General features: G+C 45.3%; 1 protein-coding gene across 1 annotated transcript; it reads left to right on the top strand.

Annotated features, from left to right (window-relative positions):
• The first annotated feature begins 1121 nt into the window (after positions 1-1121).
• Positions 1122-9063, top strand: LOC125544198 (ubiquitin-like modifier-activating enzyme atg7). The gene is made up of 20 exons (XM_048707790.1): positions 1122-1387; positions 1960-2156; positions 2247-2438; positions 2526-2580; positions 2699-2793; positions 2928-3114; positions 5148-5265; positions 5347-5488; positions 5847-5996; positions 6073-6249; positions 6451-6636; positions 6746-6843; positions 6967-7114; positions 7195-7416; positions 7510-7659; positions 7740-7928; positions 8006-8188; positions 8290-8405; positions 8497-8644; positions 8730-9063. Exons 1-20 carry the CDS (start codon positions 1246-1248, stop codon positions 8898-8900), a joined length of 3066 nt encoding a protein of 1021 aa, XP_048563747.1. The 5' UTR covers positions 1122-1245; the 3' UTR covers positions 8901-9063.
• The last annotated feature ends 4601 nt before the right edge of the window (positions 9064-13664 follow it).

Genomic DNA, 13664 nt, shown 5'->3' with positions numbered 1-13664 from the left:
GAAGGAATATGCATAGCACACGAATTCACCCGGTGAGCTGACCAGTTTGTTATCAAAACAAGCCCTGGTGCGTTGTTTCCAAATTTCCCAACATAAAGCATCAATTCCCATATTTGTAGGTTTCTTCTTTGGAATCCACCAGAGGTATTGCATGGAGCAAGAAGGCCTTGCAACTACACCAAGTCATCTGCACACAATGCACCAAACATACTTAGCTGTAGAACAGCCAACGAAGAGATTATTTATATTCTCCCTGTCAAGATAGAAGCGACACAAAGGGTCACCTGTTCATTTTGTTGTTAACATATTATATTTGATAGCTATTGCATTATGTCAAATTAGCCAAAGCCAAGCCTTGATTTTCAAAGGAATTTTAGCTTTCCATACGTGCTTGAAAGATCTGGAAGGACCCATGTCAAATAAATGGTTGTACACAGATCTAACAGTAAATCTACCTCTACTCTTCCATATCCATTTAGGAACAACCTCTCCAATAGGTCCCAGCGTTACAGAAAACAAGATTATCCTTAGTTTGTTAAGCCAAATCATCTCGTTAGCAGAAAGCCATCTTCTAAAATTAAAATTTCAATTCATCTCCACCATTTCTCTTACTGATATAGCTTGATCATGGCAAACCTCATATAGTGCAGCAAATTGATCTTTTAGAGCTTCATTGCTAATACATTTGCTCTAGGAAACAATGGGAAGGTCAAAAAAACTCAATGACATTTGACCGAACACCTACCTTCGTCATGGATGACGTTGGAAGGGGGACAAGGGTATTTGAGTGGATTGGAGTGTCAGAGTCTTACGTGGCGAAGGTCTGAACGCCCGCAGACCTCCCTCAGTTTGCATCCGATTTGCAAGAATTTGGACAAACGGATGCATCCACGAACAAATAAAGGGGCACGTTGGATGACAAGATCCAACTACGATGATGCCCTTTACTCTTCTTCTTCTTTGTAAAAAAGATAGAGAAAATCGGTTATCTGGTAGGAGGGGCTACCTGTAAAAGCGTCGATTCGAAGTCCTATTTGCAGACGCGTTCTTTGTCTTCTACAATCCTTCACGAAACGTAATACTGCATGCGCAAGTTATACATACGCTAAAGCAAGCCCTCCTCCAATTGCAAGGGTTATCCAACAAATAATAACTATACAAATAAAAGGAGAGGTAAAAAAAGAAGAAGCAGAAGCAGCCCACGAAACCACTCGCCGTGCCGCCGGCGAAAAGACGAGACGGGAGATGGCGGCGAAGGCGGAGGTGCGGCCGCGGCCGCTGGAGTTAGACCCCATCGCGAGCCGCGTCGAGCTGGCGTTCTGGGAGGACCTCCGCCGACTCAAGCTCGACGTCCTCGGCACCGACGACTCCCCCATCCCCATCACCGGTACGGATCCTCCCACTCGCCCACTCCCGTTCCTCTCGTAATTCTCCTCGAGGGTTGCGATTTCGTGCGTCGCATCGAAAATGGTCTTAGTTGTCGCTACTCCTAGATTTTGCGATGTCGTGTATGAGTTGGTGGCGGTCCATGTACGCTATGTTGCCTGGATTTTGCCTCCGCTGCAATGTTTGCTTGACATGTTTCTTGGGAGTTGGTGCTTTCTGCGTTCGACTTGCTAGTAAATGTTTGGTCCAGATGGTCACGGTTAAGGCTTGAGTTTTCGCATGTCATAATATAAATTCTCCATCATTTTCTAGACGGGTTATTGTTGGTGTAGTTGCTGATTGATCTTTCTGCTTGTGCACTTTCCTCTGTGCACACATATCAACCGAGATGGTGATATGGAGTACAACTCCAGTGATTCCTCAGGAGAAGTACCATTTCCCTTAAAATAACTCCAATTTTGTGAAAAAAAAACATTCTTCTGATTTGTTCGTTCATGTGTGTAGTGGAGCGCCTAGTCTTTTTGTATTCTCTTTCTGGATACACCAAACAAGTTTGTTTCAATTTTGTGCTAGGTTACTATACTCCATGCACACATCCAAAAATGTCGGGCCTCTTAAGGCTGGGCCGAGAATCATTAGTGCCACCATCTGCCAACTCCTTTGGCTCTAGGAACTCTTGTCCAGTCCCAGGGACCCTCATAAACACGAATAACATGAGAGGGTTACAAAACCTAGATGTGGAGTATCTACTGAGAGAAGAAGCAAAGAAGGTACATTTTTTGACATGGAATTTGCTAATCTTTCCTTTCTTGATGTATTTCCTTCATCATAATCGCTGTTGTATGTATCTATGGAGCCAGATCTTGCACGACATTATGCATGGTAAAATAGAAGAGGATCCTTCTCTGCTACTGAGGTTCCTTGTGATATCATTCGCGGATCTGAAGAATTGGAAGATCTATTACAGTGTTGCATTCCCCTCATTGGTTTTCAAGTCTGAAATGACTTTGCTCAGCCTGCATAGTGCCTCACTGGTGCTTAGTCAAGAGGAGGTCATGATCTTATGCACCTAATATCCACAATATTAAATATCTGTATTTTTGTGGTTGGTATTGAAGGCTATCAATTTTCTCCCGCAGGCAAAATCATTGTCTAAGTCACTGAAAGAGTGGCGCAGTTCAAATGAAACAGCAGGTTGGGTAAATGATAGTTATCTCAAACTAGTATATGCGTTATTTGATAGCTTCTTGTTAATTGGCCATGTTTTGCTAATTTGCAATACTTTTGTTGCAATGGATCCATATTTCTGCAGGTCTTCCATTTTTCTTTGTCGATATATCCTCGGATTCTTGTATTGCTATAAGGCAACTCAAGGATTGGAGAGATTGCCAGGACAATGGCCAAAAGGTATGTCTGTGTTACTCATTTGATCATCACAAATATTTCATGCTCTCATATTTGGTACGAAATTAGGAGATCCGGTTTGTATTCTTCATGCATATATCTGTTCTTTCTTTAAATGCTTTGATCTGCTAATGCAGCTTCTATTTGGATTTTATGATCATGGTTGTCATCAAGATCCTGGCTGGGCTCTTAGAAACTACATTGCATTCCTTAGTCTGCAGTTGAAAATTGAGAAGATTCAGTTCTTATGCTACCGAGAAAAACGATCGGAGCTTGATCTAGAGAAATCCCTTATTGGCGAAGCATCATTTCCACAACCTCATGGTATTATGATCTATCTGGATAAGAACTTCTCCATAGCAGTTTCAGTCGTAGTTTGTATTTTTTATTTAACATTGGTTGTGATTTGTTATGGCGCTGCTAGAAGGAGGGCGCGAGAGGGCCGGCCGGGGGCCTTTTGCCCACGGCCGGGCAAGATGGAAGGGATTTCCTTCTTAATTCTTGCTTGATTAGATTGATACATCTCCTCTCTTTATATAGAGAGGTTTACTTGACTCCCAAGCAAGGCTTACTTGACCCCTAAGCAAGCGACCCTTATCTCTAATTAACCCTAAGACTAATGGGCCCATTACGTACTCTAACACTACACCCCACCTGGACATGCAGCTTGTCCTCGAGCTGCAGCCTAACCAACTTATAACCATGACTTGACGCAACAAAAACCTAACACCTAAAAACAAGCCTTTTACATCTCGGCTTGTTTTATTATTCTCAACCTGAAATGGACGGGGACGCTTTATTTTGGACCCCTTAACAAAAAGTGGACACCATCCGCACGTCGGACGTGCACGTGTACAGCCACCTGGATCCCATGGACACCACCTGGACAAAAGGAGTGCATGTGTATGACCACCTGGAAGTGGTCGCAAGAGTGACCAGCAGAGGCGCCCTCGCGGCGGCCGGTGGCGGAATGCAGTGGTGCTACGCGGTGCGCTGCTGTCGGTGACACCATGCCTTCTCCCTGCCGGACGGCTGTTGGTTTGCACTGCACAGGGAAGAGTGGAGGGCTTGCGATGGAGAATGACGAGGAGGGGTGCGCCCCCCCAACCGCTGATGTCGCAGACTTTGAGGTCATTGCCCGCGGGGAAAACAGCTGCCCGCCGCCCGTGGGGGAAACCGCATGCCCATGATCCCCGACGCAGCGGACGAGATCGAGGTCCTTTGCGCAGCGAAGCGCAACTGGGAGGAGCGGCAGCTGCAGACCACGCAACTCCCGCACACGCCGACGCGCTAGGAGGCCGCGTGCAGCAGCCTGCAGCCTCACCGTCGCCGACACGTGGCGGGTAGTGATCCAAGCTGGAAGCGGTGACAGCGACGGCGGAAGCTTGATCTGCTGGATGGGGACGCCCTGGGGAAGCGGTGATGGCGACGGTGGGAACTTGATCTGGTGGATCGGGACTCCCGTCGGCACGGTCGATGCGGGGCCAGAGCTGACCAGTGATGGCTGCTGCAGTTGCAGCGGCTGCTGCGGCGGAGCGCCGGGCGCGGCGGAGGTCGCCAGGAGCGGTGGCTGCCACTGCAGCCAGGGCGGGGCGGTGGATGGCTGCTGCTGCAGCGGCCTGATGAGCGCGGCGGAGGCCACCTGGTGCGGCGGCTGCCACGGCAGCCAGGACGGGGCGGTGGTGGCGGTGGATGGCAGTTGCAGCGGCTGCTGCAGCAGCCCGACGAGCGCGGTGGAGGCCGCCTGGTGCGGCGGCTGCCACGGCAGCCAGGACGGGGCGATGGATGGCAGCTGCAGCGGCTGCTGCAGCAGCCTGGCGAGCGCGGCGGGGGCCGCTTGGTGCGGCGGCTGCCACGGCGGCGCGGTGGCGGTGATGGGCGGCGCAGCCGGGTGCGGCCCATAGGACCCGGCCAAGAACAGATGGATCTCCTGGACCGCCTGTGTTAGGTCCCGCAGCGCCCCGGACACCTCCGGGGTGAGGACGACGGGGGCGGGCGCAATGGAAGATCCCGGCGCGGGCAGGAGCGGGGCGACGGTCGTGACCGGCAGCGGAAGAGACAGGTTGGGCGGTGGTGAAGACATGATCGAACCGAAGCTAGCTGATACCAAATTGTTATGGCGCTGCTAGAAGGAGGGCGCGAGAGGGCCGGCCGGGGGCCTTTTGCCCACGGCCGGGCAAGATGGAAGGGATTTCCTTCTTAATTCTTGCTTGATTAGATTGATACATCTCCTCTCTTTATATAGAGAGGTTTACTTGACTCCCAAGCAAGGCTTACTTGACCCCTAAGCAAGCGACCCTTATCTCTAATTAACCCTAAGACTAATGGGCCCATTACGTACTCTAACATGATTACAGGCTGGGATGACTCTGATTATGTGCCTGAAGCTATTGGATGGGAAGGAGAAAAGCCTGGGGATGGAAGGAAAGAAAAGAAACTGAAAGAAATCAATCTTGAATCAATGAGCCCAGAAAGGTAGATGAAGAGTGTTTTACCTTGCTCTGCACATTATCAGTAATTAATTGGATATATTTCGATTGTTTATCATATGCGCAGGCGGGATGAAGAACAACAACTGATGCACTTGAAGCTTATGGGATGGCGGCATTTCCCTGTTGATTTGGAGAAGTTATCTGGCATTCGATGTCTTCTGTTGGGTGCTGGAACTCTTGGATGTGAAGTTTCTCGCTTACTCATGGTTCGTACATTGTGTACTGCTGTTTCCATGCTCCCATGTAACAAACTGTAATACTCCCTTCGTTCCAAATCATTTGAAGTTATAGCTTTGTCCTATGTCAGACTAATATATTAACATCTACAAGGCCAAATTAATTTTCATTAGATTCAGCATAAAATATATTTTCATACTATATTAGCAATATTTTTCTATATACTTTGTTAAATTTAAAAGAAGACTTAGGACAAAGCTAGAACTTAAAGTAATTTGGAATGGAGTAGTATACAATTACATAATTCCCTTCTAACAAACTTAAATAAAATCTGCACTTGCACATATCTTTTGTATCTTTTTATTCATGATGGAACCAAAATTTCAGACCTGGGGTGTACGGAAACTAACAGTGGTTGACGGTGGTCATGTTTCTATGCCTGATGTACTCAAACAATCACTCTACATAGATGACGATTGTGGTGTCCCAAGAGCCACCGCAATAGTTTCACATCTAAAAGAGAGATGCCCTGCAGTGGTAAGTCATGGCTACCTTTTTCTTGAATATTTGCTTTCTACAGATCTGCTTGTTGACAACAATTGCTGTCATCTAGGACGTCGAAGCCATCCAGATGGAAATACCAGCGCCTGGGAATCCGGTTTCTCCAAGTGTGCTTGATGATTGTGAGCGTCTTCAAACATTAGTAGCTTCTAGTGATGTGGTCTTCTTGTTGACTGACACATGGGAGAGCAGATGGTTTCCAACTCTTTTGTGTGCAAACGAAAACAAGGTAAATCTCAGACATATTATTCATCTGCAGGGGGGCTTTGCAATAATTCACTCAGTGACCAAGAAATTTTAATACTCAATAGCTTGACTAGAGAATATATTCTGGCCATGTGGTTTCATTTAAATAAGTATGCTTTCCCCATCTTCCATTTTTAAACATAGCGAGCTCTTGGGAACTAAAGGTCTTTTGTCTCCACTGCAGATGGCCATCACTGCAGCATTAGGACATGACAGTTACCTTGTCATGCGACATGGTGCTGGTCCAGGAACAAGAATTGGAAATATGGATGACGTGATTGCTCAGATACAGAATTTATCCACTGAAGATGCTCTCGGTCGTCAAAGATTGGGGTGCTGTTTCTGCAACGATACGACTTCCCTTTTCAATGTATACCAGATAAAGACTTACATTTGTGGAATATTCTCATTTTTTTTGTACTTTTAATTTTGACACTGGTTACTAGATTTCATATTTGCTTGATCTTATTGGTTTGCAGTCAGTCTCTGATGAAACAGTAGCACTACCTGGGTTGACCTCCATTGTATCCGGCAAAGCGGTGGAGCTCTTTGCGAGGATGTTACATCATCCAGAGGGGTAAGCTGCTAAATACCTGAAAGATAACTGCAGAGTTGCAATTTTTGTACGTGTATCATTGATTTCGATGAAGAGTAGTTGATCAAGCTAGAACTAAAGAGAACTAAACCATACCTCTTGCAGGATACATGCTCCAGGAGATATGGCTGGTATGGATACTGAACATCAGCTTGGTTTATTGCCGCACCAGATGCGAGGATCACTCCCGCGGTGTGATTTATCAACTGTGATAAGCAATTCCTCAAACAATTGTACTGCATGTTCTAATATTGTAAGTAAATTATAGCACACATGGCGCTGCATTATAAGAGTTGTATATATACTGACGTTTCTCCTTGCTAAACATTTCAGGTACTGTCTGAATATAGAAGAGAAGGGTTGAATTTTGTCATGCAAGCCATTAACCAACCAACATATTTAAAGGACCTTACAGGCATTTCTAATTTGATAAAGTCGGACACTTGTTTGAAATTGCCAGCCAGCCTCCCTGTAAATCCTGGGAAGTTGTCTAGTGCTCGATGTTTACTTTTAGGTGCTGGAACTCTTGGGTGCGATGTTGCTCGTATTCTTATGGTTAGTCTTATGGTTCGTGCTACTTTTATGTTGAACTACCGACATAGACTCACAGAGCATCTTGTTAATCATGGTGGATACTAACTTTTTCAGGATTATGGTGTTCGGAATCTAACAATTGTTGACAGTGGTTGTGTTGTTGTGTCAAATTTGGCAAGACAATCACTTTACACAACTAAAGACCGCAAGACCCCAAAAGCGACAGCGGTACTGGAGCATCTAAAAGAGAGATGTTCGTCAGTGGTAAGTTTTCACTTCCCTTCCCTGGAAACAGTACTTCCATTTTTTTAACAACATTTTGAAAAAAAAAATCTGCGCTGTAGGAGGTTGAAGGAATTCAAATGGAAATACCGATGCCAGGGCACCCTGTATCATCTAAAGAAGCTGCTGGTGTGCTTAAAGCTTGCGAGCGTCTCCAGGAGTTAGTAGCTACCCATGATGCTGTCTTCTTGCTGACTGACACAAGGGAAAGTAGGTGGCTGCCAACGCTTCTCTGTGCGAATGAAAACAAGGTAAACCCTGTCCTTATTCTTGAATAATGTACACACTGGAAGTTATATGCTATATAATGCCTCCCATTATACTGCAGATTGCTATTACTGCAGCCCTAGGATATGATAGCTACCTTGCCATGCGACATGGAGCTGGTCCAGGAACAAATTCTGAAGGTTCAGATATGGTTGCTGCCATGAACAAGCTGTCTGCAGAAGATGTTCTTGGGGGTCAAAGACTGGGGTGCTATTTCTGCAATGACGTTATCGCTCCTGTTGATGTAATGTTTGTTGCCTTAGGTTTCTGAAGTTATGCTCATCTTCTCAGTAAATTATTAACTGCAACCATCATATATCATGTTTTTATGATCTTGGGATGCAGTCGGTCTCCAACCGAACGCTGGACCAACAGTGTACAGTAACACGACCTGGACTGGCCTCCATTGCATCTGGCCATGCTGCTGACCTCTTCACAAGACTGTTAAATCATCCAGATGGGTAAGCAGCTGAACCTCTTGGAACCTGCTATGTAAAAGGTGGGTGAGGAAACAATGCAAGTGATGGTTGATTTACTTACTGCATTGTGCAGGATACATGCTCCAGGAGATATCGCTGGCACAAGCAGTGAGCGTCCGTCTGGTCTATTGCCACACCAGATGCGAGGATCACTATCGCAGTACAGCTTATTAACTCTCATGGGCTATTCCTCGAGCAGCTGTATCGCATGTTCCAATGCGGTAAGCAACATCTACGGCGATGCATGATTGGATATGATGTTTTGAGAACTTTGCTGATGCATTTGCGTGCAAACCAAAATGGCAGGTATTGCGTGAATACAGGAGTAGAGGATTGGATTTTGTGATGCAGGTGATCAACGAACCAACCTACCTGGAAGACCTGACGGGCTTGACGGAGTTGATGAAATCGGCAGATTATTCTCGAGTCGAGTGGGTCGATGAAGTTGACAACGATGAGGAGTTTGCCGACATGTGACTTTATATGAACAAAACAAGTGTAAATACTTCAGAGATTGATTGTTAGAGTTGTAGTCTTGAAAATTGTTTCAAACACTTCGTAAAATTCTTCGGAGATGATTCAACACTTTGTAATATGTAAATTCTTTGGACATTGATTCGAGTAGAGAAGCACGGCGATATCTCGTGAGGGTGTTCAACTTATTCATATTAGCTACAACCTCCAGGCAGTTTGAGATCAGCCGCCAAGGATAATGCTTCACTAATCGCCATAGCCTCCAAGGCTTCAGGAGCTGTCAAGCCTAAAACAATCGTAGCTGATACACCTTGAAAAGTTCCTGAACCGGCCCTATACCGCTGTCGAGGCACCCCGCCGTTCAGTTTTTGCAAGACCTGGCTTGCACACGAGCAGCTGCTTTTACTCTTTGGCAGCAGCGGCCAGCTCCGCCGCCGCTCCAAAACACGGTACAAAACGGATAATAAACATGATATATACTACTCTCTCCGTTCGGAAATATTTGTACTGAAACGAATAAAATAGATATATCTATAACTAAAATAAGGGGGCTGCTAGGCGTCCGCCGGTGGATGAATTGAAAACATCCGCCGCCTGGCTGGCCGTTGGATGGACGCGCTGCTGGCCGTCCAATGTACAACCCACGTTCCCCACCTCCCTTTTGCAACAAGCGCGGTGTTGCAGAAACAAGCCCACCTCCCATGCTGTTAGATCTCCCCACGCGAGCATCACAAAATTGCATCAAGTTGGTTGTTGCTGAAATAAAGACTTTGTGCGGAGACGTGATGTAACTTTTGCAACAATGTTATTGTTGCAGAAAACTTTGCAACTGTGGTGATGTTGCAGAAAAAAATGTAGAATTTTTTTTGTAAGAGAGATTGTGTTGTGGATTTTTTTTTCAACATAGGTTGTGTTGCGGAATTTTTTCGCAACGTAGGTTGTGCTGCAGATTTTTTTTCCATTTCATTTTCACTTTTTTTTGCAACAGCGGTATTGCTGCAGAAAAACTTTGCAACTGAGGTGATGTTGCATTTATTTTCTTTGTCTTCACCTTTATATCGTGTGACGGAATAATTTTTTGCAACATGACCAATGTTGCAGAAATTTTCTCGCAACTTATTGGATGTTGCAGAAAAATGCCATTGTCGTTCGCAACGAGCTCCCGCGGGGCGACGACGAGGGGAAGCGGAGCCGCTCATCCCCACCATCGTGCCGCTGCTGGTGTGCGCCCGCAGGAAGGAGCGGTGCTGCTCATCCCCGCCATCGCTGGCACCAACTGCAAGGCCATCCATCCCCGAGCTCCCATCGTGAGCGTTGCCATACCTTGTCGCCGGTCACGTCGGCCGGCTAGCGCTTGCTGTTGAAGTCACTAGCTGCTGCTTGCATCTACGTTCATGGGTGCTCTTCATCCTATGCGTGCGTGGTGGAGGACATTGAATGAGTTAGGGAAGGAGAGAAGATGTGGATGGGAGTGCTCGGAGGAGAAGATAAGGCAGCAAGGACGAAGCGGTATATGTGATGACTGGGACACGTGTCGTCCATGGGAGGTGATGGGTGCATTGGAAAAATCAGTCGGTTGAAGGAAATCTTTTCCTCTAAAATAAATCTAGATACAACCATTTATAGGACAAGTATTTTTGGATGGAGGGAGTAGCTTTTAAGTATTCTCAAGAAACCACGTTGGCTAGAGGTTATATGCCGAGAACGGCGTTTTGGATTTCGACATACATGGAGGCCGAATTTTTGAAAATAATAATCAAAAAACAAAATTTTGATTTCAAAAAAATCTGAAAAAATTGTACAAGTAAACAAGGATGTGAGGTATATGTGTGTAAAATTTCAGGATGAATATGTTGAAATGCGATCTGTATAAAAAAGATAAATTCATGGTCTAGAAGGATGAATAATATCATGTGTTTAAAAGCCCTAAATTTGTTTTTTTGTTTGCACAACCCTCATTTCAACGTACTTCGTCCTGAAAATTTACACACTTGTGCACTAGGCCTTCGTGTATGTCTGTTTTCTTTCTAGAATTTTTGAAATGTAAAAATATGAATTTTCACAAATTTTGCATTTTGCATTTGGAGGTCTCCATGGAGCTCGGCCTCCAAAAGCAATTTCTGGTATATGCTATATTATTTAATTACAATATTCCCATGCTGTTTCACATATTATCAGCATGCATTTTGAGCATATCTGTTGCAGGAGGGATCCATCTCCCTTCACGGTTTGGACAAGGCTCTACCGAAGGTCCAGTCTCCTGCAATCAGCTGAGTCCGCCATATTCAGATCTTGCAAATATCTCTCAATAAAAAATGAGTCGATAAAGGTGATTGGAATTCATCCTCATGTATCGTATAGCCCTCCTTCGTACCCACAATAGCCCTCCTTGTGGCCCAATTTGAAGCTCAGCTCAAACAACCATAGCTTCGGGTGCAGGGTCTCGTCTAAAGTATTTTACTATCTCCATTCCGTAATGTAAAATGTTTTTTTGACACTATTATAGTGTCAAAAAAAGTAAAGGAGGGAGTAGCATATAAATCTTGTCCCGCGATCGCCGAGACACTCCGCGCCATGTTACAATCGAGCAAAGCATGTTTCCATGTATCAACTTGAACCCCGCAGAGCTGACATTCAATAGTGGGCGCCATGTGCCTGTGGTGCCTAACTTCCCTGGTAGGCCATGTTGCCGAGCCAACCTCCAAGCAAAAGTGCGGAGTATGGGTGGCAGCTTGACTTCTCATAGTCTTTTCCATCCCGCTCGATCAGCTGCCCGCCGAGGACTGTGACTTTTTCTCTATCCAATCTTCCCTTCTCCTCTTTGTCTCCTTGAGCATACGGTAAGCAAATCTCACCGTGAATACACCATTTTTTCTCATAATGACAGGCCTAAAAATTCTTCTATTGCACCTAATTGGTTGAAATATTATGGATACCTTCAACATCAATCGGAATGAACACCTCCTCCAACCGTTGTGTGTTCCGTGTCCTAATGGTTGGGTTCAAGAGCTCCAACACACGGGCAGGGTTGGGGCATTGAGCACATAAAGGCTTCATAAAAAATCTGGTGGGATCCATTCACAAATCAAAGTGTCATATCCATCTCCAATGGGCCTAACCAGTCCCTCAGCAAGCACACCCATACCGTCTCAAATACCACGCCAAACCTGAGCTGAAGCATTGCAGAATTGCGTGTCCAAAAAGTTCACATTGGGGAAATACCTGGCCTTGAGTACCCACACACTCAGCGATTCAGGATCCTCAAGCAAGCACCAAGCTTGTTTGGCCAAAGGAGCAAGATTAAAAATCTCAATATCGTGAAAGCCTGGATCGGCGGATTGAATCATTTTGTGAGAGAGTAGCTTTCTTAGTTGTGTGGAGTGGGTGTACCTATGATAATGTTTGCATCTCATTAGACTCTTGTATTCTTTCTCGCAAGAAAAAGACTCTTGTATTCTAACTTTCTTCCTTCTATAAAAATATGGTGCACAATTTGCGCACTCTCAAAAAAAATATCATGAAAGCCCAATCCACCAATATATTTAGGCATAATCATATCATCCCATGACACCCAAGCATGCTTCCTTTGTACCTTCTTACTCCCCCACCAAAAGTTTCGAATCAATGAGTAAGGTCCTGACATAGTCCTCTTGGGAGCTTAAAACATGGCATTGAATAAGTTGGAATAGCTTGTGACACCGACTTAATCAAGATCTCCTTTCCCGAGGATGCCAATAATTTTTTTGGTCCAACTTTGCACCCTCTTCCAAAGCCTATTTTCAGATATGAGAAAACTCCATTTTTTATTACACCCCACAAGAAGGTAGATCCAAGTATTTCTCATTAAGGGAATCACCTGCAACATAACTAACTCATCACCTATTTTCTAGGAAGCCTTTCCCCACAAAAATTGAAGACTTCTCTAAATCGACTGCATGTCTCGAAGCTTCACAGTATTGCCGCACCGACTCACTCACACATGTTGCTCCTTCCTCGGTTGCCTTAAACAAATATTATGCTACCATCAGCAAAGAGGAGATGATTAAATATAGGTGTCGTAGTAATGACTCTAATCCCCCTTAAGGAACCACCCCCTATCCTACATGGCACACCACCTAGGCAGTCGACCAAGGTAAAGACCAATAATTGCAAGTCAACAAGGTCAACGACATTCCAAGCAAGTCACCCCGATCACCGAAATTCAAGCAAAGCTTCATGGTCAACAAGTCAAAGGAAGAAGGCCACATAAAATAATAAGTTGAAGATGAAGGCAAATTAAAGGAGAAAATAAAGTCCAAGCCCAAGCTAAGGGACCTCTAAATAGTGTAGGGATTCTCCCCTTAATGGGCCATAACCCACCTTCTAGCCCAACTAGAAGCACATGGGTCAAAGGACAGAAACTTATCTAGTTCTATCCTCCCACCTCTTTACTTCAAGGGTAGCCTTGGTCATTTGTTAGAGAACCATAGGTTATATAAGGCCCTTATGGGCATGCAAGTCACTCACTCCCACTTGAATAAACTCAAGAGGAGGGTCACTCTCTCTCTCCAAGCCCCTTCAGGGGGGCAAAAGAATAGCGAGACTTAGAGTCCGAGGAACCTAGAAGGCCCGGACTAGTCGGGAGTCGTGTGAATCTGGAAGCAATGATACTCTTAAGTGTACCATGCGCTGAGCACCACTCTCGATGACCCTTCCATAGGGATGTAGGTCATGCCCCCAAGAGGCGACTAAACCTATTCAAAAACGATCATGTCACCTTGTCCAATG

The sequence above is a fragment of the Triticum urartu genome, chromosome 3 (genome assembly GCF_003073215.2).
Source record: "Triticum urartu cultivar G1812 chromosome 3, Tu2.1, whole genome shotgun sequence".
NCBI classification, from domain to species: Eukaryota; Viridiplantae; Streptophyta; class Magnoliopsida; order Poales; family Poaceae; genus Triticum; species Triticum urartu.
The sequence above is the reverse complement of the archived record's forward strand: the minus strand, read 5'-3'. Positions and strand labels throughout refer to the sequence as shown.